At 50.1% G+C, this 18,411-nt stretch overlaps 2 protein-coding genes across 6 annotated transcripts in view; one reads left to right on the plus strand and one right to left on the minus strand.

Annotated features, from left to right (window-relative positions):
• The window catches only part of Idh2 (isocitrate dehydrogenase (NADP(+)) 2), a 7,994-nt gene extending 2,597 nt beyond the window's left edge, over positions 1-5,397 (plus strand). The window contains exons 3-10 of the mRNA XM_015493064.2: positions 742-902; positions 983-1,126; positions 1,530-1,666; positions 1,849-2,000; positions 3,966-4,078; positions 4,250-4,347; positions 4,441-4,533; positions 5,010-5,397. Of these exons, the coding sequence (XP_015348550.2) occupies positions 742-902; positions 983-1,126; positions 1,530-1,666; positions 1,849-2,000; positions 3,966-4,078; positions 4,250-4,347; positions 4,441-4,533; positions 5,010-5,097 (986 nt within the window). The 3' untranslated portion in view covers positions 5,098-5,397. The remainder of the gene's footprint in view (positions 1-741; positions 903-982; positions 1,127-1,529; positions 1,667-1,848; positions 2,001-3,965; positions 4,079-4,249; positions 4,348-4,440; positions 4,534-5,009) is intronic.
• Positions 5,398-7,330: 1,933 nt separating this feature from the next.
• The window catches only part of Znf710 (zinc finger protein 710), a 69,723-nt gene continuing 58,642 nt past the window's right edge, over positions 7,331-18,411 (minus strand). For 4 of the 5 annotated variants that reach the window (XM_048790257.1, XM_048790256.1, XM_048790258.1 and 1 more), the window contains 3 exons: positions 15,155-15,346; positions 14,513-14,687; positions 7,331-9,789 (listed from right to left, as the gene is read on the minus strand). In XM_048790257.1, the coding sequence (XP_048646214.1) occupies positions 9,620-9,789; positions 14,513-14,687; positions 15,155-15,346 (537 nt within the window). In that variant the 3' untranslated portion in view covers positions 7,331-9,619. The remainder of the gene's footprint in view (positions 9,790-14,512; positions 14,688-15,154; positions 15,347-18,411) is intronic. The other variant, XM_048790259.1, reaches the window with a different exon arrangement.

Raw genomic sequence — 18,411 nt, forward strand, 5'->3', positions numbered from 1 at the left:
AAAAAAAAAAAAAAAAAAAAAAAAAAAAATTAAAGGGCTTAGTGATAAAGTGCCTCTGGTCTAATCTTCAGCACAATAAATAAATAAATAAATAAATAAAAGATGGTTGAGGAGTTCTCTGAACTCTTCTTAATTCCTGCACTATGAAGAAGTGAGAAGGAAGCATTCAGGGTACATCTTCAAACTCTGCAGGCCACCTCCTGTTTTCTAGATCAGACCTGGCCATAGAGTATTGGAGTCACTTTAATATTGAGCTTTTTTTTTTAGTTCTTCCAAATCCTGGGATTTGTATATCCCCATTTTTATGGACAAGGAAATAGAGGGTCATGGTTTTGGTAAATTGGCCAGTGTTGGGGCCAGTCCCAGAGCCTCGGGAGTGAAGCAGTGGGTTATCAGATCCATCAGGCAAGTTCTTTCCCTCAGGCTGCACTACCCCCATGCAGGATGTGGAACTAAGGTGGACAGAGCACTTGCTATGGGCCAGCCACTGATCCGGGCACTTTATACACAAGCTCATTCTGTCCTCACAACCCAGCAGGCTAGGTATTTTATCAGTAATTTTGTTTTATAACTAAGCCACTTATGTAAGTGGATTCCAGAGCCCACATGTTTATACTCTAGACCCTATAACCTCCCTCAGGATGACTTTCAGGCTCCCGTCTGGCTGTGTTGTTGCTTGGGGTTCAAGTTCTGACTGGAAGGAGTGGCTGCCGTGGACCTACTTCATATCTCTTCTCACAGAGTTCAAGCTGAAAAAGATGTGGAAGAGTCCCAATGGAACCATCCGGAATATCCTCGGTGGGACTGTCTTCCGAGAGCCCATCATTTGCAAAAATATCCCCCGTCTTGTCCCTGGCTGGACCAAGCCCATCACCATTGGCAGGCATGCTCATGGTGACCAGGTAGGCCAGCTGGAGACTGAGTCTGTGGACCTGGGCCCACCATGGGAGCCTTGGCCTGAGCCATCTTCTTGTCTCTGCAGTACAAAGCCACAGACTTTGTGGTAGACCGAGCTGGCACATTCAAGATGGTCTTCACTCCAAAGGATGGCAGTGGAGCCAAGGAGTGGGAGGTGTACAACTTCCCTGCGGGCGGCGTAGGCATGGGCATGTACAATACCGATGAGGTGAGGCCCGAGCGCTCTCCTTCCCCAGCCTGTCCAACCCTCTGTCTGTGGCTTTCCCTTTTTCTGTGTTGGCCTCATTCTCAGGCCAGCGAGAGGCAGAGATGGCCACCAGTAGCTCCAGGGTTATCCCTTGCCTGCTTGGAATTTGCCTTCCCTGAGCCACATGGCCTAAGAATTGGAGAGGGTGAGGTGGTTTTCCAAGGTAAAGTTGGAGGGCTGCTTGCTTCTCCAAATTTGGAGGGAGATGAGAAACAGCAGATGCCCACTCTATAACCGCTAGGGCTAGTGGTTGTTGGAGACTGGGGATGCGGTTTCTAGAGAGCTGGGCCTGGCCTTGGGATACTGGGAGAGTTGGAAGTCCCCAGGCTGGGGGACCATGCTGGGACCCTCTTTCTCCTTGCAGTCCATCTCGGGTTTTGCGCACAGCTGCTTTCAGTATGCAATCCAGAAGAAATGGCCGTTGTACATGAGCACCAAGAACACCATCCTGAAGGCGTATGATGGGCGTTTCAAGGACATCTTCCAGGAGATCTTTGACAAGTAACAGCCTATTATTTTCCTGTTTTCTGAGAACTCCTCTGCTTCCCAGCTCCTGTGTGCTGTTCTGTCCTACCTGGGGAGGTCACTATCCCAATGCATTTGCTCAGCTCTGAGGCTCAGGGAGGGGTCCCCAAACTTCCAGCCTCCTGTCCTCTCCCTACAATAAGCCCTTTTACTGCCAGGCACTATAAGACTGATTTTGACAAGAATAAGATCTGGTATGAGCACCGGCTCATCGACGACATGGTGGCCCAGGTCCTCAAGTCTTCAGGTGGCTTTGTGTGGGCCTGCAAGAACTATGATGGGGACGTGCAGTCGGACATCCTGGCCCAGGGTAAGCTGGGAGGACACACTCACTTCAGGGATGGGCTGTTGATCTTCTGGCTGGGAAATTTTCAGGTCCTTTGGATAGAAAACTCAAGGGTTGTGGCAGGATTTATTGCAGACTCTCAGGCAGTGAGTGAAGGAGGTCCACAAACTAGATTTGGACTAGTGTATTACTAAGGCTGGCCTCAGAGGAAAGGGAACAGGAACTCATTCTGGGGCTACTTGACTTATTTGGCAACAGTAGGAAAATAGGGAGCACTGGGAGGCTCTACCACCCCACACCCTCACTCCTGTATTTTTATTTTTTGAGACAGGGTCTCACTAAGTTGCCCACATTGGTCTCAAACTTACCATCCTCCTGTCTCAGCCTCCTGGGTTGCTAGGATTACAGGTGGATGCTTCCTAAATGACAGGAGTGCATTTTGTACAGTGAACCTCAGGGAAGTACGAGAATATAGGGGGAGATGGTAAACCCCAGCCTGGACTGCAGCTGAAAGCGCGGGTGATGTCATTAGAGAAGAGTGAGAATAGCCCAATTTGTGGGAAACAAGCAAGAAAGGTGGTGGGGGCAGGTGAAGGATGAAAAGGAAAGAGAAGGTGACAATGAGGTCCGTGAGGTGCAGCTCCTGATGACGGGGACATGGAAGCACATGACAGGGTGCAATGAAAAGGTCTTGTTTTCTACAAACCTTTGGTTTTATTTCCAAAAGTTTACTGCTGATCCTCTCATCAGAGCAACTCCCATCTGGATGGAAAGATGAAAAGTCACAGCAGGGACCAGGGGTGTAGCTTAGAGGTGGAGTGCGTGCTTAGCATACCCTGGGTTGTCACCAGTCAAAAGAAAAAAAAAAAAAAATCCAAAGCAAACAAGAAAAGTGTGAAAATTAACATTAAGTATATAAAGAATTGGTGAGCACAAAGGTCTAGGTAAAAATGGCAAAGGAGGCTGGCTTCAGCAACGGAGTGAGACTTTTATCTCAAAATAAAAAGCGCTGAGCTGGTGTGGTGGCACACACCTGTAATTCCAGTGACTCAGGACTCAGGAGGCTGAGGCAGGAGAATCATGAGTTCAAAGCCAGCCTCAGTGACTTATTGAGACCCCCATCTCTAAATAAAAAAATAAAATGGATTGGGGATATGGCTCAGTGGTTAAATACCCCTGGGTTCAATCCCTAGTACAAATAAATAAATAAAATAAAAAGGGCTGGTGATGTAGCTCAATAGTAAATTCCCTGAGTGTTATCCCTAATACCAGGAAGAATGAATGAATGAATGAACAAATAAATAAACAAACAAATAAATAAATCAGACATAAAGCATTTTCTTTTCTTTCTTTTTTGAGGGGGCCTGGGGTTTGAACTCGGGGCCTTGCACATGCTAGGCAAGTGCTCTATCACTGAGCCACATCCCAGCCTTGACAAATCATTTTGCCAAAGAAGGCCCACTTCTTCTTGGACCTTCACAATCCTTATTTTGGTGGTCGGAGGTAGTTTTGAAACTCTAGAGCCATGGTAATGGAAAAGGTCATTTGAGCTGACATCTGGATTTGGGAAAGTTTGGAAATAAATCCCAAAGCTTGAAAGTGGCCTCAGAGAAGCAGAAAGTGGTCACTGTGAAATAGCCGCCAGCTGCTTTATTTTTTCTGCTTGATGCAGCTTCCTGGGAGGCTCAGGACTCTGTGGGGTCTTAGGTGCTGGGTGTCAAACTCTGGGGTGCCTGGAGGTGGGGACATAGATTCGTGTTAGTGTTCTGGTGCTAGTCACTTTGAGGGCCTCCTGCTCTCTGGGGACCCTGTAGACCCACAGCAAGGGTGGACATGCGCCCTGTAGTCCCTGTCCTGGTTTCAGTTGGGGTGGGTGAGGGTCTAATGTCCGGGAGCAATTACAACAGCAGGTGAAGGGGGTAGGTGGGATTCCACCTTCGGTGTGTGACCTAAGGTGCCAGCACTGACGAGGGTCTTCCCACCCTTCAGGCTTTGGCTCCCTCGGCCTGATGACGTCCGTGCTTGTTTGCCCCGATGGGAAGACCATTGAGGCTGAAGCTGCTCATGGGACAGTCACCCGTCATTATCGGGAGCACCAGAAAGTGAGTGTGGGACATGTGGCTGCATGATGGCAATCCACCCCAGAGGCCACAGCCTGCTGGCCCTGATGGCTAGCGGGTGGGCCTGGTCCATCAGTCTAGAAGTGGGCAGCTACATCTCAGGAGCTTCTCAAGCGCCGACTCAGCGCTTGATCCCTGCGGCCCTATCCCCAGGGCCGGCCGACCAGTACCAACCCTATCGCCAGCATCTTTGCCTGGACGCGGGGCCTGGAACACCGGGGAAAGTTGGATGGGACCCAGGATCTCATCAGGTAAGTGATGAGGGAGGGGCCGATCTGGCCCAGGGTAGAGTCTGGGTCCTGGCCTTGCACAGCTGGGCTCTCCCTCTGCCCCGACCCCTGCAGGTTTGCACAGACTCTGGAGAAGGTGTGCGTGGAGACCGTGGAGAGTGGCGCCATGACCAAGGACCTGGCCGGCTGCATCCATGGCCTTAGCAAGTGCGTGGCCTGGGCAGAGGGCAAGGGTGTCCTTTTGCGACCTCAGAGCCAGGTGGGAGGAAGCCAGGGGACCCTCTAATGAGTCCCTCTCATGAGTCCAGGGGCCTGGGGCAGGACAAGTCCATAGCCCTGAGGAATGATTCAGGTTGAGCCACCCTAGACCAGGCCCAGTGAGCTGGTCCCTACTGGCTGGCTGTTCCACCTGTTCCCGAACCATCTGTCTCCCACTTTCTTCCAGGAGAGCTTGTGCCCAGTTACCTGCCGCCTAGGGGGGGAAAAAAAAGACCCTATTAGGTTTTTGATGAATTTGCTATGGCTCTTTGGCAGCGGGCTGCAGGTAACTTTTGGCGCAAGCCTGGGTGGCATGATTAGGCTACTCTGATGCCCAGGTTCAGGCTGTGCCCTGGAAGTTCCCTGCTGATGGCCTTGGAGAGGCCTGGAGCTGCCCTCTAATGCGAATGGTGTTTTCTTGGCAGTGTGAAGCTGAATGAACACTTCCTAAACACCACAGACTTCCTGGACACCATCAAGACCAACTTGGACAGAGCTCTGGGCAAGCAGTAGGGGAGGCGCTGCCTGGGGGTGGCGGCGGACAGGCCGGAGCAGAGCCGGCAGCTGGTCCTCCCGACACGAGGTAGAGGGTGAGCTTCACAGCCCCTCTCTGGAGGCCTTTCTAGGGGACATATTTTTATAAGCAAGATGTTTTTAAAAGTATGTTTTTAAAAGTATGTTTCCCCTCACGGTGACGTGAGGCAGGAACAGTGTGCTTTACCTCAGCCAGTCAGTATGTTTGGCATACTGTAATTTATATTGCCCTCGGTGCACATGGTGCCATATTTAGCAACTAAAAAGCTCTTCACAAAACTGTCTGCTGTGTTTGTCCCTGAGGGGAAGGAGGCAGCCGGGGCCAGAGGCAGAGGCCCTCTTAGAGCTGGTGGGTTCCACCAGGGACAGGCCAGAGCATCTTGGGCCAGCACAGGGTAGGTAGGAGCTGCTAGAGGAGCTTCTGGGACTCTGTGGACACAGGCCTGTGGGTTTCCTAGAATTCTCTAGGATGAGCCATTGTATCTGGGTCTCCATTTTGAGTTTCTGTTGCTTTCTGATAGACCACTTGTTAATAATAATAATGATTTTTGAGGTTGTTGGTTGGTTTTAACCTTCTAAACATCTCCAGACCTTTGTTTATCCTTCTCTCTATACTGAAAACTACCCAATGCCTGCTTTGCAGGGCTGCCTGGGTTTCGCAGGGCCTGTTGAAAGGGGACCTCCTGTAGACTAGACCAGTGGTTCTGAGACTTGGGTTCATTTCCACCTCATTTTGGCAAAACTAGACATGAAGGAGATAAAAAGTTGCCCCAGGGCTGAGGGTGTGGCTTGGTGGTAGAACACCTTGCCTGGTATGTGTGAGGCCCTGGGTTCCATCCTCAGTACTGCTACCTGTCTTTGATTTAAAGCATTATCCTCTGTGCAATGATTATATTTTTATTCTTTGGTGTTAAAATGTCCTGGGGGAGAGTTGAATAATCTTTATTTGATAAAATAAACATAGCCAGCCCTCTGTATCAAGAGGTTCTGCATCTGTGGATTTAACCATTCTTGGATTAAAAATATTTGGGAAAAATAGTTGCATATGTTCTGAACATGTGTAGGACTTTCCCACCTTGTCATTATTCCCTAAATGATACAATATAACAACTCTCTTTTTCTGGCACTGGGGATTGAACCCAGTGCTTTACAAATGCTAGGCAAATATTCTACCACTGAGCTAAGCCTCCAGCCCTTTTAATTTTATTCTGAGGCAGGGTCCTGCTTAGTTGCCTAAATTGGCCTTGAACTTGATCCTCTTGCCTCAGCCTCCTGAGTAGCTGGGATTACAGGCCTACCACGCACCTGGTTTATGACAATTCTTATATACATTGTCTTAGGTATTACAAGAAATCTAGAGATGATGTAAAGTATGTGAGAGGATGCTGGGAGTGGTAGCCCACACTTGTAATCCCAGCCTCTTGGGAGGCTGAGACAGGAGGATTGTGAGTTCAAGCTAGCCGCAGAAACTTAGTGATGACTTAAGCAATTTAGTGAAAAACCAAACAAAGAGTGTTGGGGGTGTGGCTCAGTGGTTTAACACCTCTGGGTTCAATCCCCGGTACTAAAAAATTAAAAGTATATGAGAGGAGGTGAATAGGTTCTGTTACATAAGGGACTTGAGACTTTTTGGATTTTGGTATCCACAGAGTCGGAGACCCTGGAACCAATACCCCAGAGATACCAAATTCCACTTCCTGAGTATTGGTGGGACCTTTGACTCCCCATGGCTGTGAACCATTGCTCTTGATGCCTCAGTGGCTCTATGCACCCCTCTTCTTCCTCACCAGTCCCCTCAGATCCCCAGCCTTATAGGAAGAGAAGCTGCAGTGCTGGCTCTGGCAGGCCCGACTCAAGAGAAAGCACAAGACTTCTGGCCTCTTGCCTGTCTTCAGCAAAGGGCTGGCATTTCCCAAGAAGGCAGCTTCCGAAGTCCAGCCTGGCATCATGAACTGGTTTCTGTCCTGGGGTGTGAGGGGTGCACAGGGAGGTGGAACAGCTTTTCTCTGCAAGTGGTGGGACTTCTGGGGCCCTGGCCTGCCCCCCTTTCTTTTGCTCTTGGTGCAGTTCGCTGCAGGCACCTGACACTGCAGGTGGCCATTCTAGTATAGAGGACAGTTCCGGCCCCCTCCAGCCCCTGGAGAGTGACGCTTGCTCTGCTATGTGGGACATCCCCAAAATCTGTGGAAAGAAGCACTTATAATCACCTCGCTAAAGAATATTTGTTTATTTATAATTATTGCTAAGTAAACCTCTCTTTAAACAGGAACATAAAATCACAGTAGGGCTTTGCACAAGTGGACTCTCTAAACAGTTGGTTTGTATACACGTCAAAATAAGTTAGAATGGAATTTGTCCGGGAGTTTGAGTCACCGGGAGGCCGCAGGCCCCTTCTGAGAAGGTTGGGGAGGGGTGAGGACAGGAGCCTTGCAAGGCCACCCCAGCTCCACCGAGTTGTGCTCCGCTCCTCTTCACTTTGCCCAGGTACAAGGCACAGGGCAGGGGCGTTCAAGTATGGGACCTCGTGGAGGGCCAGTGCTGACATCGGCTGGGGAGAGCGCAGAGCCCCCACACCAGGCCAGACCTTCTCCCTTCGGTTTCCAAGACCAAGGGCGCTGCGCTGGCGGGAGGGAGGAGGAGGTACAGGGTTCTTTTTGGTACCAGGGGAGAAAGACATTGTGGGAAGAGGTAGTTTGCAGGGGCGATACCTTCTGCTCAGCAGGAGAAAATGTCTTGTACAGTGACGCCGCAGTCACTGCCACCTGAGGGTCATCATGGCGGGCACCTGGGAGGCTGGGGGCCTTGGGGCCTAGGGAGCCACACTGGGGCCACTGTGTGTCCACCCCCAACCCCACCTGATCTCAGTCACCCTGAGGCCTGGCTTGGTCCTTCACTTAGGGAAACAGCCTTGGGGGTAGCTGCATTTCAACTGGTCTCCACAGTCCAGCTGTCCCCACTCCTGGCTTCACCTGTGCCTTCAGGGACAGCCCTGCCTGCCCCTCCCCACCTGAGGCCTCAGGAGGTGAGTGGGCGGGAATCTGGGTGCCCTAGAGTTCCTGAATGTGCTATTTCACCGCCCTGGGTCTGTGGGCTTCTGTTTGGGGACAGGAGCTGGTGTGGGGATGGGGGATGAAAGCAGGTGGGCTAGGGAGGGGGCTGCTGGCTAAGTAGAGTCAGCAGCCCTGGCCACTGTGCGTGGTCTAAAGCTGTCACCAGCAGGAGGGGCTGGGCAGGTTGGAGGGCTGCCCGGCCTCTGCCTGCCCTGTCTCCCACCCGGCCTGCTGAGGCTCCCTGCCAACAGCTGCGCCTTCTGGGCCAGAGCATCAGTCCCCACTGAGCCCAGGTCCAGCCCAGCCGGGCTGCTCTGGGTGGGGAGGCATGAAGCACGCACAGCACGCAAAGCTTACATTTGGAAAAAGAATGCTTCTCCTTGAAAAAAGAACAAGTGACACAGAGTTGGAAAGAAAAAAAAAATAATAATAAATTACCTTCAAAATACCCCCATTTAGTAAAAAAAAAAAAAAAAAAAAAAATCTCCCTCTATGGTCTTCATTTTCCTTTTTAAATATGTTACTCTTTCCTAGGAGCCTGAGGACTCTTGGCTAACCCCACCCTCAAAATGCACACCTGTTCTTAAGAAACTACTTTAGTCTCCTTCTCCCACAGGTGGCCCTTGGCCTCCCTTGAGGACAGTCCCTCTTGGTCCCCAGTGAAGTCTTCACCCTGCCCATCTTCTGTGTCTTTGTTAGAGTGTGCCTAACACAGGTGTGTCTACATTTTGTTTGGTGGGGGACCCTGATGTGGTGCCCTAGCCCAGGACAGAATGGATGATATTTGTCACGATTCACTTCAGGGGCACTCACTTCCAAACAGGGCTATAGGACAGGGGTCTTCTGGGGACCATCTGGGAGGGCACTAGCTGGGGGCTGGGCTCCTCCGGCTTTCCTGCAGGCCAGGGCCACACGCATGCCCAGGAGGTAGAAGGCAGAGTGCCCTGCCTGGCTGTCTGGTGACAAGACGGGGAAGGGGACTTCTGGCCTGGGCAGGTGGGGTGGGCAGTGCTGACCAGCAGGGGAAGAGCTCAGGCATCCCTAGAGGCAGGAGTTGGTCCAGGAAAGAAACAGGCCTGGTTCACGGGATCTCTTCCTGCAGTCCAGGACCTGTGGAGAGTTCTGCTGGGCCCGAGGTGGCCTGAGACACCCTGCCAGCCTGTGCCTTTCTCTCTCCTGCCCACAGTAGCAGGCCAGAGACACGGAGGGGGCCTCCTGGTTTCTCTTTCCTTGCAGGGATGCCTGGGCCCGCACCTGGCTCCCAGCAAGGCCAGTAGTACAGTCTCCATTTGGTCTGTAAAGGTCCCTAGTGGTGCAAATGACGGGGAGGGAGGACTGGGGACGGTGGGGCAGTAGCTTGTTTCTGGCTGCAGGAGGCGTGGCCTGCAGCACCCAGGTCTCACCCCCACTCCCCGAGGCCTCCTCCCCTGTGCTGGGTGGCTGGGCTCCCGCTATAGCACGTTGTAGTAGGCCATCTCCTTCATGGCCTGCTCGGTGAGGGCGCTGGCCTCGGCACCGCTGTCCACACCGGCGTAAGTGTAGGCGTTCTCCTCAAAGTCCTCCATCTCCTGCTGGCTATCGAGCTCAGAGGGGTCAGTGCCTGCCAGCTCCATCATGGGGTCTGCAAGAGAGGGGTGCAGTTAGGCCTGGGGGTCCTTGTGGGGGGAGCTGGTCACCCCATTTCCCAGTGACTGCTTCCATGGGTCCCTAGCTACCTCTTGGCCCTCCCACTCTGGGGAGCCCCAGGTTCCTCGGGTTCCTAATGCTGTGTATACAGGGGTGGATGCTAACAGTGAAGTGGCTCAGGCAGAGACCCAGGCCTGGCCTTGAACTTCTTCATGCTTCCATTGCCCTTTCTAAGTCTTCAAGTCCTTCTCAATCCTCAGTGTTTCTCCTTGGTCACTTTGCTACAAGAAAACCTGCTACAGTTTATCATGTCTCTGCAATGCCACTCATTTAGCACCTACTGCACACCATGCACTTCACACATCTCATCCAATGATCACAGCAACCTCAGCTGGCAGATCCAAAGGCTGAGGTTCAGAGAGGTTAATCAGCTTGCCAGAGATCACCCAGCAAGTACTGTTGTTTTGAACTGCTGTGCTGTTCTGCCTCAGAGCAGTTTGTCCTCTGACCTCTTGCCAGCATTAGTGCTTTAAACCAGTTGTACCCGGTGGTATCCTTGAGACTGGCTCTCCAAGGACAAAGACACACCCAAGGTAGGTTAACAAGGCTTTGTGGGAGGCAGAAATGCTAAGAGGCCTCGTGATTTTATCAAATTGGAATCTTATAAAGCTCTTTCTATTGTAACAAAAGCCAGACAGATTACTCCACAGAGGGTGGCCCAAGGTGTGATCAGGTGGCCCCAGAGCCTGGCTGGAAGGACTATGGCTTAACCCCTAAGTGTATTCTGCCCTGTCCATTGAGGAGATATGGTTTGTGTTGGGGGTTCAGCCCCAGCTTGTGGGGGACAGCTCTGACAAGGCCAAGGCAAGACTCGTCACCCTGGCACCATTGACATCGTGGGCCATAGTTCTTTGTTTTGTGGAGCTGCCCAGGGCATTGCAGGATGGCCTCTGCCCTCTAGATGCCAGTGGTGTGGTGCCAGTGTGACAACCCAAATTTCTCCAGGGGCCAAATATTACCTGGGAGGCAAATTCACCCCCAATTGAGAACCACTAGTCTAAGAGTAATCCCACCCCCTGCCAATGAATGGCTCAGGAATTGGCATGTGAGCTAATTCTGGTCAGTGGGTCATGAGTAAATATCTGCTAGTAAGTCCTTAGAATATTCACACTGGTTTCAAAGAGCTAAGGGGAGCAGGTGCTCATTCTTCCACTGGATGAGAGCAAGGAAGATCAGTTCTTTCATGGCCACTGGCAGCCATCTTGTAACTATGAGGAAAAAATCACAGGTAATACTGTGGACAGATGATAGGAGTCTATCCCCGATGTCACTGTTAAGAATCTCCCATCTATGAAGATGGCCTAGACTTGGTTTCTTGATTCTCCCCTTCTTGTTTAAGTTAGTCTGCATGGGCATCTGTTATTTGTTCCCAGAACATCAGAAACACGTGAATCTTCCTGACCTTATAAAATAAAGCGAACGGTCACAACTCTTAATAGGTTCTAGGCTGTTTCCTCCTCCAACCCCAGCACCACATCCTCATACAATAAAGCATCCTGGGAAACTATATAACATCCCTACTTTATGGAGTCTATTATTGTTCCTATCCGGTCCCAGGGAATAGTTTAGCTTTTTCTTTTTTTTTTGTGGGTGTTGTGAGTACTGGGGATTCAATCCAGAGCTACTTTTTATTTTTCATTTAGGGCCTTGCTAAGGTGTTGAGGCTGGCCTCAAACTTGCGGTCCTCCTGCCTCAGGCTCCTTAACCGTGGGGATTACTGTCATGGGCCACACTGCCCCTGGCATACAGTCCAGCATTTTAACAAGGACATCATTCCACCTCCCAAATAACAGCCATGTAGTTTATGGGTGATCCCACCTAGAACACAGGCTGCCTTCTATGCAGCATCAAGTCTGGGCTTCTCAGACCCAGGCTGTATGTGAGAAGCAGGCGGCCAAAGCCTCCCTGGCTACTGACCACACAGGAGCTTGCCCCTTAACCACCCTTCTGTGGGCAGGGATAGTCTTTTCATGGCCCAGTTTGTTCTTTGTTTCTTCCCAGTATTGGGGGTTGAACCCAGATGTGCTCTATCACAGAGCTACATGCCCAGCCCTTTTTAGTTTTCATTTTGAGACAGAGTCTCGCTAAATGGCTTAGGGCTTGCTGAATTGCTGAGCCTGGCCTTGAACTTGTGATCCTCTTGCTTCAGGATCCTGAGTGGGATTACAGGTGTCCACCACCCCGCCTGGCTGGCCCCAGTTATTTCTATAAGGGCAAAGTTGGCTCTGGGCCCTTCTTGTGGGAGTTCCACTATAGGAGCTCAAAGTGTACTGGCTAAGGAGCCACCCAAAGTGTTTTAAAATATTCTGATCATGCTGGGTGCAGTAGTGGACACCTATAATCCCAGAGACTAGAGGCTGAAACAGGAGGATTACAAACTTCAGGCCAACCTTAGCAATTTAACAAGGCCTTAAGCAACTCAGCAAGACCCTGTCTCAAAATGAAAAATATAAAGGGCTGGGGATGTGGCTCTGTGGTAGAGTAATGGGGGGGTTCAATCTCCAGTGCCCAACAACAACAACCCTGATCAAAAGCCACATTCCAGAATCTGTAGGGTCTAGATTCAGGCATTTGCATTTTTAAAGCTCCTCAGGTGACTTCTAGTGAACAGCCCAATTCAGAACCAGTTCTGTAGGGTCTAGATCAAAGGTTCTCAAAATGAGATTCCTAACCAGTAGCTTCAGTAGGACCTGGAAACTTGTTGGAAATGCACATTGTCTGACTGCCACCCCAGACCTCCCGAATCACATACTGTGGGGGTGGGGCCCAGCAATTTGTTTCAACATGCTCTGGGGAAGATTCGGAAGCATTACATGACTTAAGTGCTTCTCAACTTCGCTGTGCAACAAATCACCTAGAGGCCTTTTTGAAAGGCAGATTCTGACTGTGCAGGTCTGGGGTGGGGCCAAGGGTCTACATTTCCACTGAGATCCTGAGCAATGCTGATGCTGACTTTCTGAATAGCGAGGGGCTACAGGGAGCAGACTTATGCAGCAATGGGCTGAGGATAGGACTCAGTGACAGAGCTCTTGCCTAGCATGTGGAAGCCTTTGCTTTTCAGTCATGCTTCCCCAGAGCACCACAAAACCAATAGCCAAAGGGTTTCATCATCACCTAGTGGAAGCAGTCTTACTGGACTACTGAAAAACAATCCCAGAGAGTCACCTGTTTCTGCCAGAAATCCCAGGTCATTCACTGGTCAGTGGTTCACAAACCAAGGTCAGAGTTACTGCAGCCATTTCTAGGTGAATAACCCCTTAGGGTAAGTCAACTCACCTGGCTACTGCCCAGGCACATGCTGGCTATTTTGCCTCAGCAGGAGCCCCAGAGAAAGCTCAAACTGTAGGAAGAGCCTTCATGAAGTGCCTTAGGCTTCTTCATTCTTGATTTTTAAAGCCACCCTATCCACAGTGAATCCAGAGACTAATGGTCAGCACTGTGGCCTCACAGAAGTGTTTTTACTACTGACCAGTGCTAAAGGGAGAGGCTATTGTTAACACTTGAGGGTGTTTCATAACAGTTTCTGAAACTTCTGGCAACTGCTGAAATGTAGGCTCCTCTCTGGAAACTTCTCCCAGATTTTAATGGCAGGATCATCTGTTTCCTGAGTTTGTAGGTTACATTCTCTTTGGCAGGCCCTGAGAGGACTGTGACCAATTGTGTTACACTCTTTGCCTTGGCTGCTCGGAAGCCCAGCATTCTCTGAATGCCTATAAAGATCTCCCACGGTGCACTTAAAGTTGTGACCTCACTGTGCCTTTCCTTATTATTTATTTATTTACTGGTACCAAGGGTTGAATCCTGAGGTGCTGAACTACTAAGGCACATCCCAACCCTTTCTATTTTGAGACAGGGTCTTGCTAAGTTGCTAAGGGTCTCGCTAAGTCTCTTGAGGCTGTCTGGAAATTGTGATCCTCCTGCCTCAGCCTCCTGTATCACTGGGGATTACAGAAGTGTGCCCCCATGCCTGGCTCCCTTATTTTTCTAGTTAACCGTTTTCTCCCCTTTGTTATTTCTTTCACATCCACTTATATCATTATCGTTATTGTTTTCGGTTCTGGGATTTGAACCCAGGACACACTCTATTACTAAGCTATATCCCTACCTCTTTTTACTTTATTCTCAAAGTAGTCTCGCTAAGTTGCTCAGGCTGATCCTGAACTTGTGATCCTCCTGCCTCGGCCTCCTGAGCTGATGGGATCACAGGAGTGCACCGCTATCACATGCAGCCCCACCACTTATTTTAGATGTCATGGTAATGAGACAGCGCGTCTCCCACCCCTACGGTGTTGTGGTCTTGTGGGAGGGAGTTCCTTAACTTCTCTGCCCTTCTGCTTCTGTATCTTTATACCGGGGATAATAACAGAGTCAGCCTCACTGCGAGGATCACGAGTTACACAGCACTCAATCAATGTAAGTGATTATTTTTATTATTATTATTGTTTTCTGAGCCCATTTAAGTCCTTGGAAGAAGACATAAATATCCCATCATTATCGCCATGATGGCCCTCCAGGGTCCCCCCCCCTCCAGACCTGAGCCCACCCCACTGAGGCCTCAGCCTTGGTCAGCCTCCCTGCTCCCCTAACTGGACAGGAGGCTCCCGAGTGCGCCATGCTGGTGTCATTCCTGCTCTGTCCATTGCGCACAGCCCACCCACCTTGGCTGTCCAGGCCGATGTCCATGACGCCATGCTTGACCTTCATGTGCCGGCTCAGGTTGCCCTTGAGGTTAAACTTGCTGGAGCAGTAGGGGCACTTGAAGGGCTTGCTGCCAGCGTGCAGGTGCATGTGGCCCAGCAGGTTGTACATGCGGTTGAAGGACTTCCCGCACACCTGGAAAACACCACGCTGGTGCCATCAGCCTGCAGGGAGCCCACCTGCCTGGACCCGCAGCCCACTCCTCCTCCACAGCTGAGGGAGATCCCTATTTGCTACAGCCAGCGCTCCATCCGTCCTTTCCCATGTGGCTACGGAGGCCTAAGAGGCAGAGAAATGTCACTCCTGCTGGTCCCTGTTCCTGTGGGGACCACTCTTTCTAAGCTGAAGGGTTAGATCTGTGCTGCATAGAGTCCCAGATCTGGGCCCTTTCCGTGGCTGCACCATGACCTTCCCCTTCTCCCCCGCTCTCCAGATATACAACCTGAGCGGCATCTGACCCCCACCTGCCCACCCCAGCCTCCAGAGCCCGGGCAAGGCTTTCCCCAGCTGGGGCTCCCCTTGCTTGCACTGGCCGGGCTGGCTGCAGGTGGGCCACAGTGCTGCAGCCAGTGGACCCCGGCCACTGTGGAAGGTCCCAGTACCTTGCACTTGAATGGCTTCACGGGTGAGTGTACAATCATGTGGGTCTTGAGGGTCTGCTTCTGCACAAAGGTCTTGAAGCAGATGTGGCACTGGTAGGGCCGGACGCTGGTGTGGATCAGCATGTGCCGCTTCATGTTCGCCTGCAGTGTGAATTCCCGGCCACACACCTCGCACTTGAACTCCTTCACACCCTGCGAGGGGGTGGGAACAACGGTCAGGTATGGTTTCTGGAAGCGATCCTGGGTATAGGGGTAGGTTTCAGGGCTACAGCATTACATAGGCATGGGTTCTGGGAAACGGCTCTTTCTGGGAGGTATTCTGAACAGGTACCTTTTACTTGAAATCATGAGAAGAATGACAGGGCAGGGCCACTTCCTCCAGGAAGCCTTCCAGTAAAAGGCAGAAATAGGCTGTGCCCTGCTCCTTATCCACACTCCTGCAGCCTCCTGTCCATAGCAGGTGCATAGCTACATCTGTACCAATGTGTGGAGGCAAATGTGTTTTCATTCAGTCACTCACTGGGGGACTGTTTCCCAGGCACCTGGAGGCAGCACGCCGCTAGACATCAGTGGTCAAGAGGATGTGGCCTGGTGTCATGGACTGTGCTGCTCTGCTCAGTGCTGTCTCCTGGTGGTCTTTTTGGTTCACAGACCCCTTTGAGAAAATGATTAAAGCTATGCGCTCCCTGGAAAAACGATAAGCACTCAGGTTTGCATAGAATTTTGAGTTCTAAAAACATCAGAGGTCATCCACTGACACTTGACTGTTTTTTCTAGACCTTTCTGGAGATAAAAGCCACCATCAATTTCCAGCCTCTTGAGTCCTTCCCTGCCTGGAGAGTCTAATCTTGGGATTGGGGTAGCCCAGGACTTTTTATTTATTTATCTATTTTTGGTGCTAGGGATTGAACCCAGGGGCACTTAACCATTGAGCCACATCCCCAGTCCTTTTTTATTTTGGAACAGGGTCTCATTAAATTGCTTAGGGCCGGGCTGGGGATGTGGCTCAAGCGGTAGCGCGCTCGCCTGGCATGCGTGCGATCCGGGTTCGATCCTCAGCACCACATACAAAGATGTTGTATCCGCCGAAAACTAAAAAATAAATATTTTAAAAAAAATTGCTTAGGGCCTTGCTAAATTGCTGAGGCTGGCCTTGAACTTTTTTTTGGTCCTCCTGTCTCAGCCTCCTTAGTCATTGGGATTATACGTGTGGGCCTCCACACCCACAGGATATTTTATTCTTGTCAAGTCCCCAGGTGATTTATCACTGATGGGTTTTGGGACACTCAGCCCTAGGATTCATAGACTCTAGGGAAAACCGTTTTATTTGGACTATCAGACATGCTTCCCCAGAGCGTGACTCTCAGAGCAGGAGGGTGCTGGGCACACGGGGGCTGTGATCTATGGTCTGTGGAGGAATGTTAGGTTGGATGTTGAGAGCTGTTCTGTCTTTGCTGAGTAGGTAATTTAGGGGGAACTCAATGTCACAGCTGCTGTTCCAACTATTTATCTGTTACGAAGTTTTGTATTATAATTTTCTCTTTTTTTTTGGTGTTGGGGATCTGACCCAGGGCATGTATTACAATTTAATGGTCTGGGTGTGCCTACCTGTAAACCCAGCTACTCAGGAGGCTGAGGCAGGAGGATCATAAGTTCGAAGCCAGCTGGGGTAACATAATGAGACTCTGTCTCAAAAGATAAAAAGAGCTTGGGGGCGGGGTATAGCTTAGTGGTAGAACACCTCTAGGTTTAATCCCCAGTATCAGGAAAAAAAAAAAAAAATTAATGGCCCTTCATCTTGTTTTCTTACAGACAGGGAGGGTTATGGCTGTGTCCCTTTTGAGAAACTATAGGTGTGTGTGACCACCAGGGGGCCCTGCCACTCAGGAGTTTGTAAGCACATATTGTGCACATTTAACAAAAATTCAGGCAATAGGGATGTTTTGAATCAGGCTTTCAGCTTTTCTTCATAGTATTATTATTTTTTTTTTAACTTTGTGGATTTGTAGGGATTTTGAAGTCCTCCACTAGATGAGAAAGATGGCAAATACAGCATATGTACCATCACCTTCTACTCTCTCCCTTGCAGACATTAACAATCAATCATGATTTTATCTTCAAGCCCAGATTTAGTTTCAGACTCTTTTACATTACACTTCAGGTAGCTACTACCAACTGGCTGGAGGAGCCCCAGTAATAGAACATAGCCTGCACTAGCAGAGAAATTTCCCAGGGTTGGAGAAGCCTGGATTCTTAGCTTGGCAGGCTATTTTTTCCTTCCACTCACTGTCCACTGACAGGTAAGGTCCCAAGTTTGACCTGGATTATCACTACAAGCCGCTATTTAGGGAGAAGAATGAGCTCCATACACATTCAGCTTTAGAGGATTAAATTGCTGGATTCTGGTGAAACCACAGGTCAGCCAAATACTACAGCAGGACCGTGGGACCTGAGAGAGAGGCTTCATTCCATTTGCCTGGACGTGAGCCCTCTTGGTGAAAATGATGTGGTTGAAAGGTAGGGGTGCTGGTGGCCTGAAGGCAGGAAAACGAGGGCAGGTCAAGGTTGGGTCTAGAGACGTGGTAAGTCAGAACACGGCTGCTCAGTCTTCCACCTTCTCAAACCACTTTGCCTAGTGTAGATATATTCTAGAACCACCTGTACTTTTCCATAATAAAAATTTCCTTTACATCCATTCTCCTTTTATAATCAAGTCTATCTGGCCTATTCCTAAAGGGAAGTCACAGGTTTTGACATTCTTTAGTAACAAACAACAAGCAGCAGAGGATGCTGTTGTGCCTGTCCCCCAGTGATGTCCTGGCCTCTTTCAGGCCTTAGTTCTCCCATCCAGAAGTCAGGAAGGTTAGGCTACTTTTGTGATTCCCACACTGTGTTCTTCGGGGGTTCCCTAAACTTTTCTTTCCAACCCCCAACCACTTTAAGTTTTTCCTTTTTTTACCCCCAAGATATTAGGATTAAACCCAGGGCCTTGTACCACTAAACTATACCTTCAGCAGTTTTTTGTTTTGTTTTGTTTTGTTTTTTAATTTGAAACAGGGTTTTGCTACATTGTCCAGGCTGGCCTTGAACTTTTGATCCTCCTGCTTCAGCCTCCCAAGTTGCTGGGATTACAGAGGCACACCACCACTCCTGGCCAAGTTTTACTATTTAAAAAAATAATTTCAGGACCAGGGATATAGCTCAGTGGTAGAGCATTTGCCTAGCATGTACGAGGCCCTGGATTCAATTCCTAGCAC

Source organism: Marmota marmota, unplaced genomic scaffold (genome assembly GCF_001458135.2).
Source record: "Marmota marmota marmota unplaced genomic scaffold, marMar, whole genome shotgun sequence".
Taxonomy (NCBI): domain Eukaryota; kingdom Metazoa; phylum Chordata; class Mammalia; order Rodentia; family Sciuridae; genus Marmota; species Marmota marmota.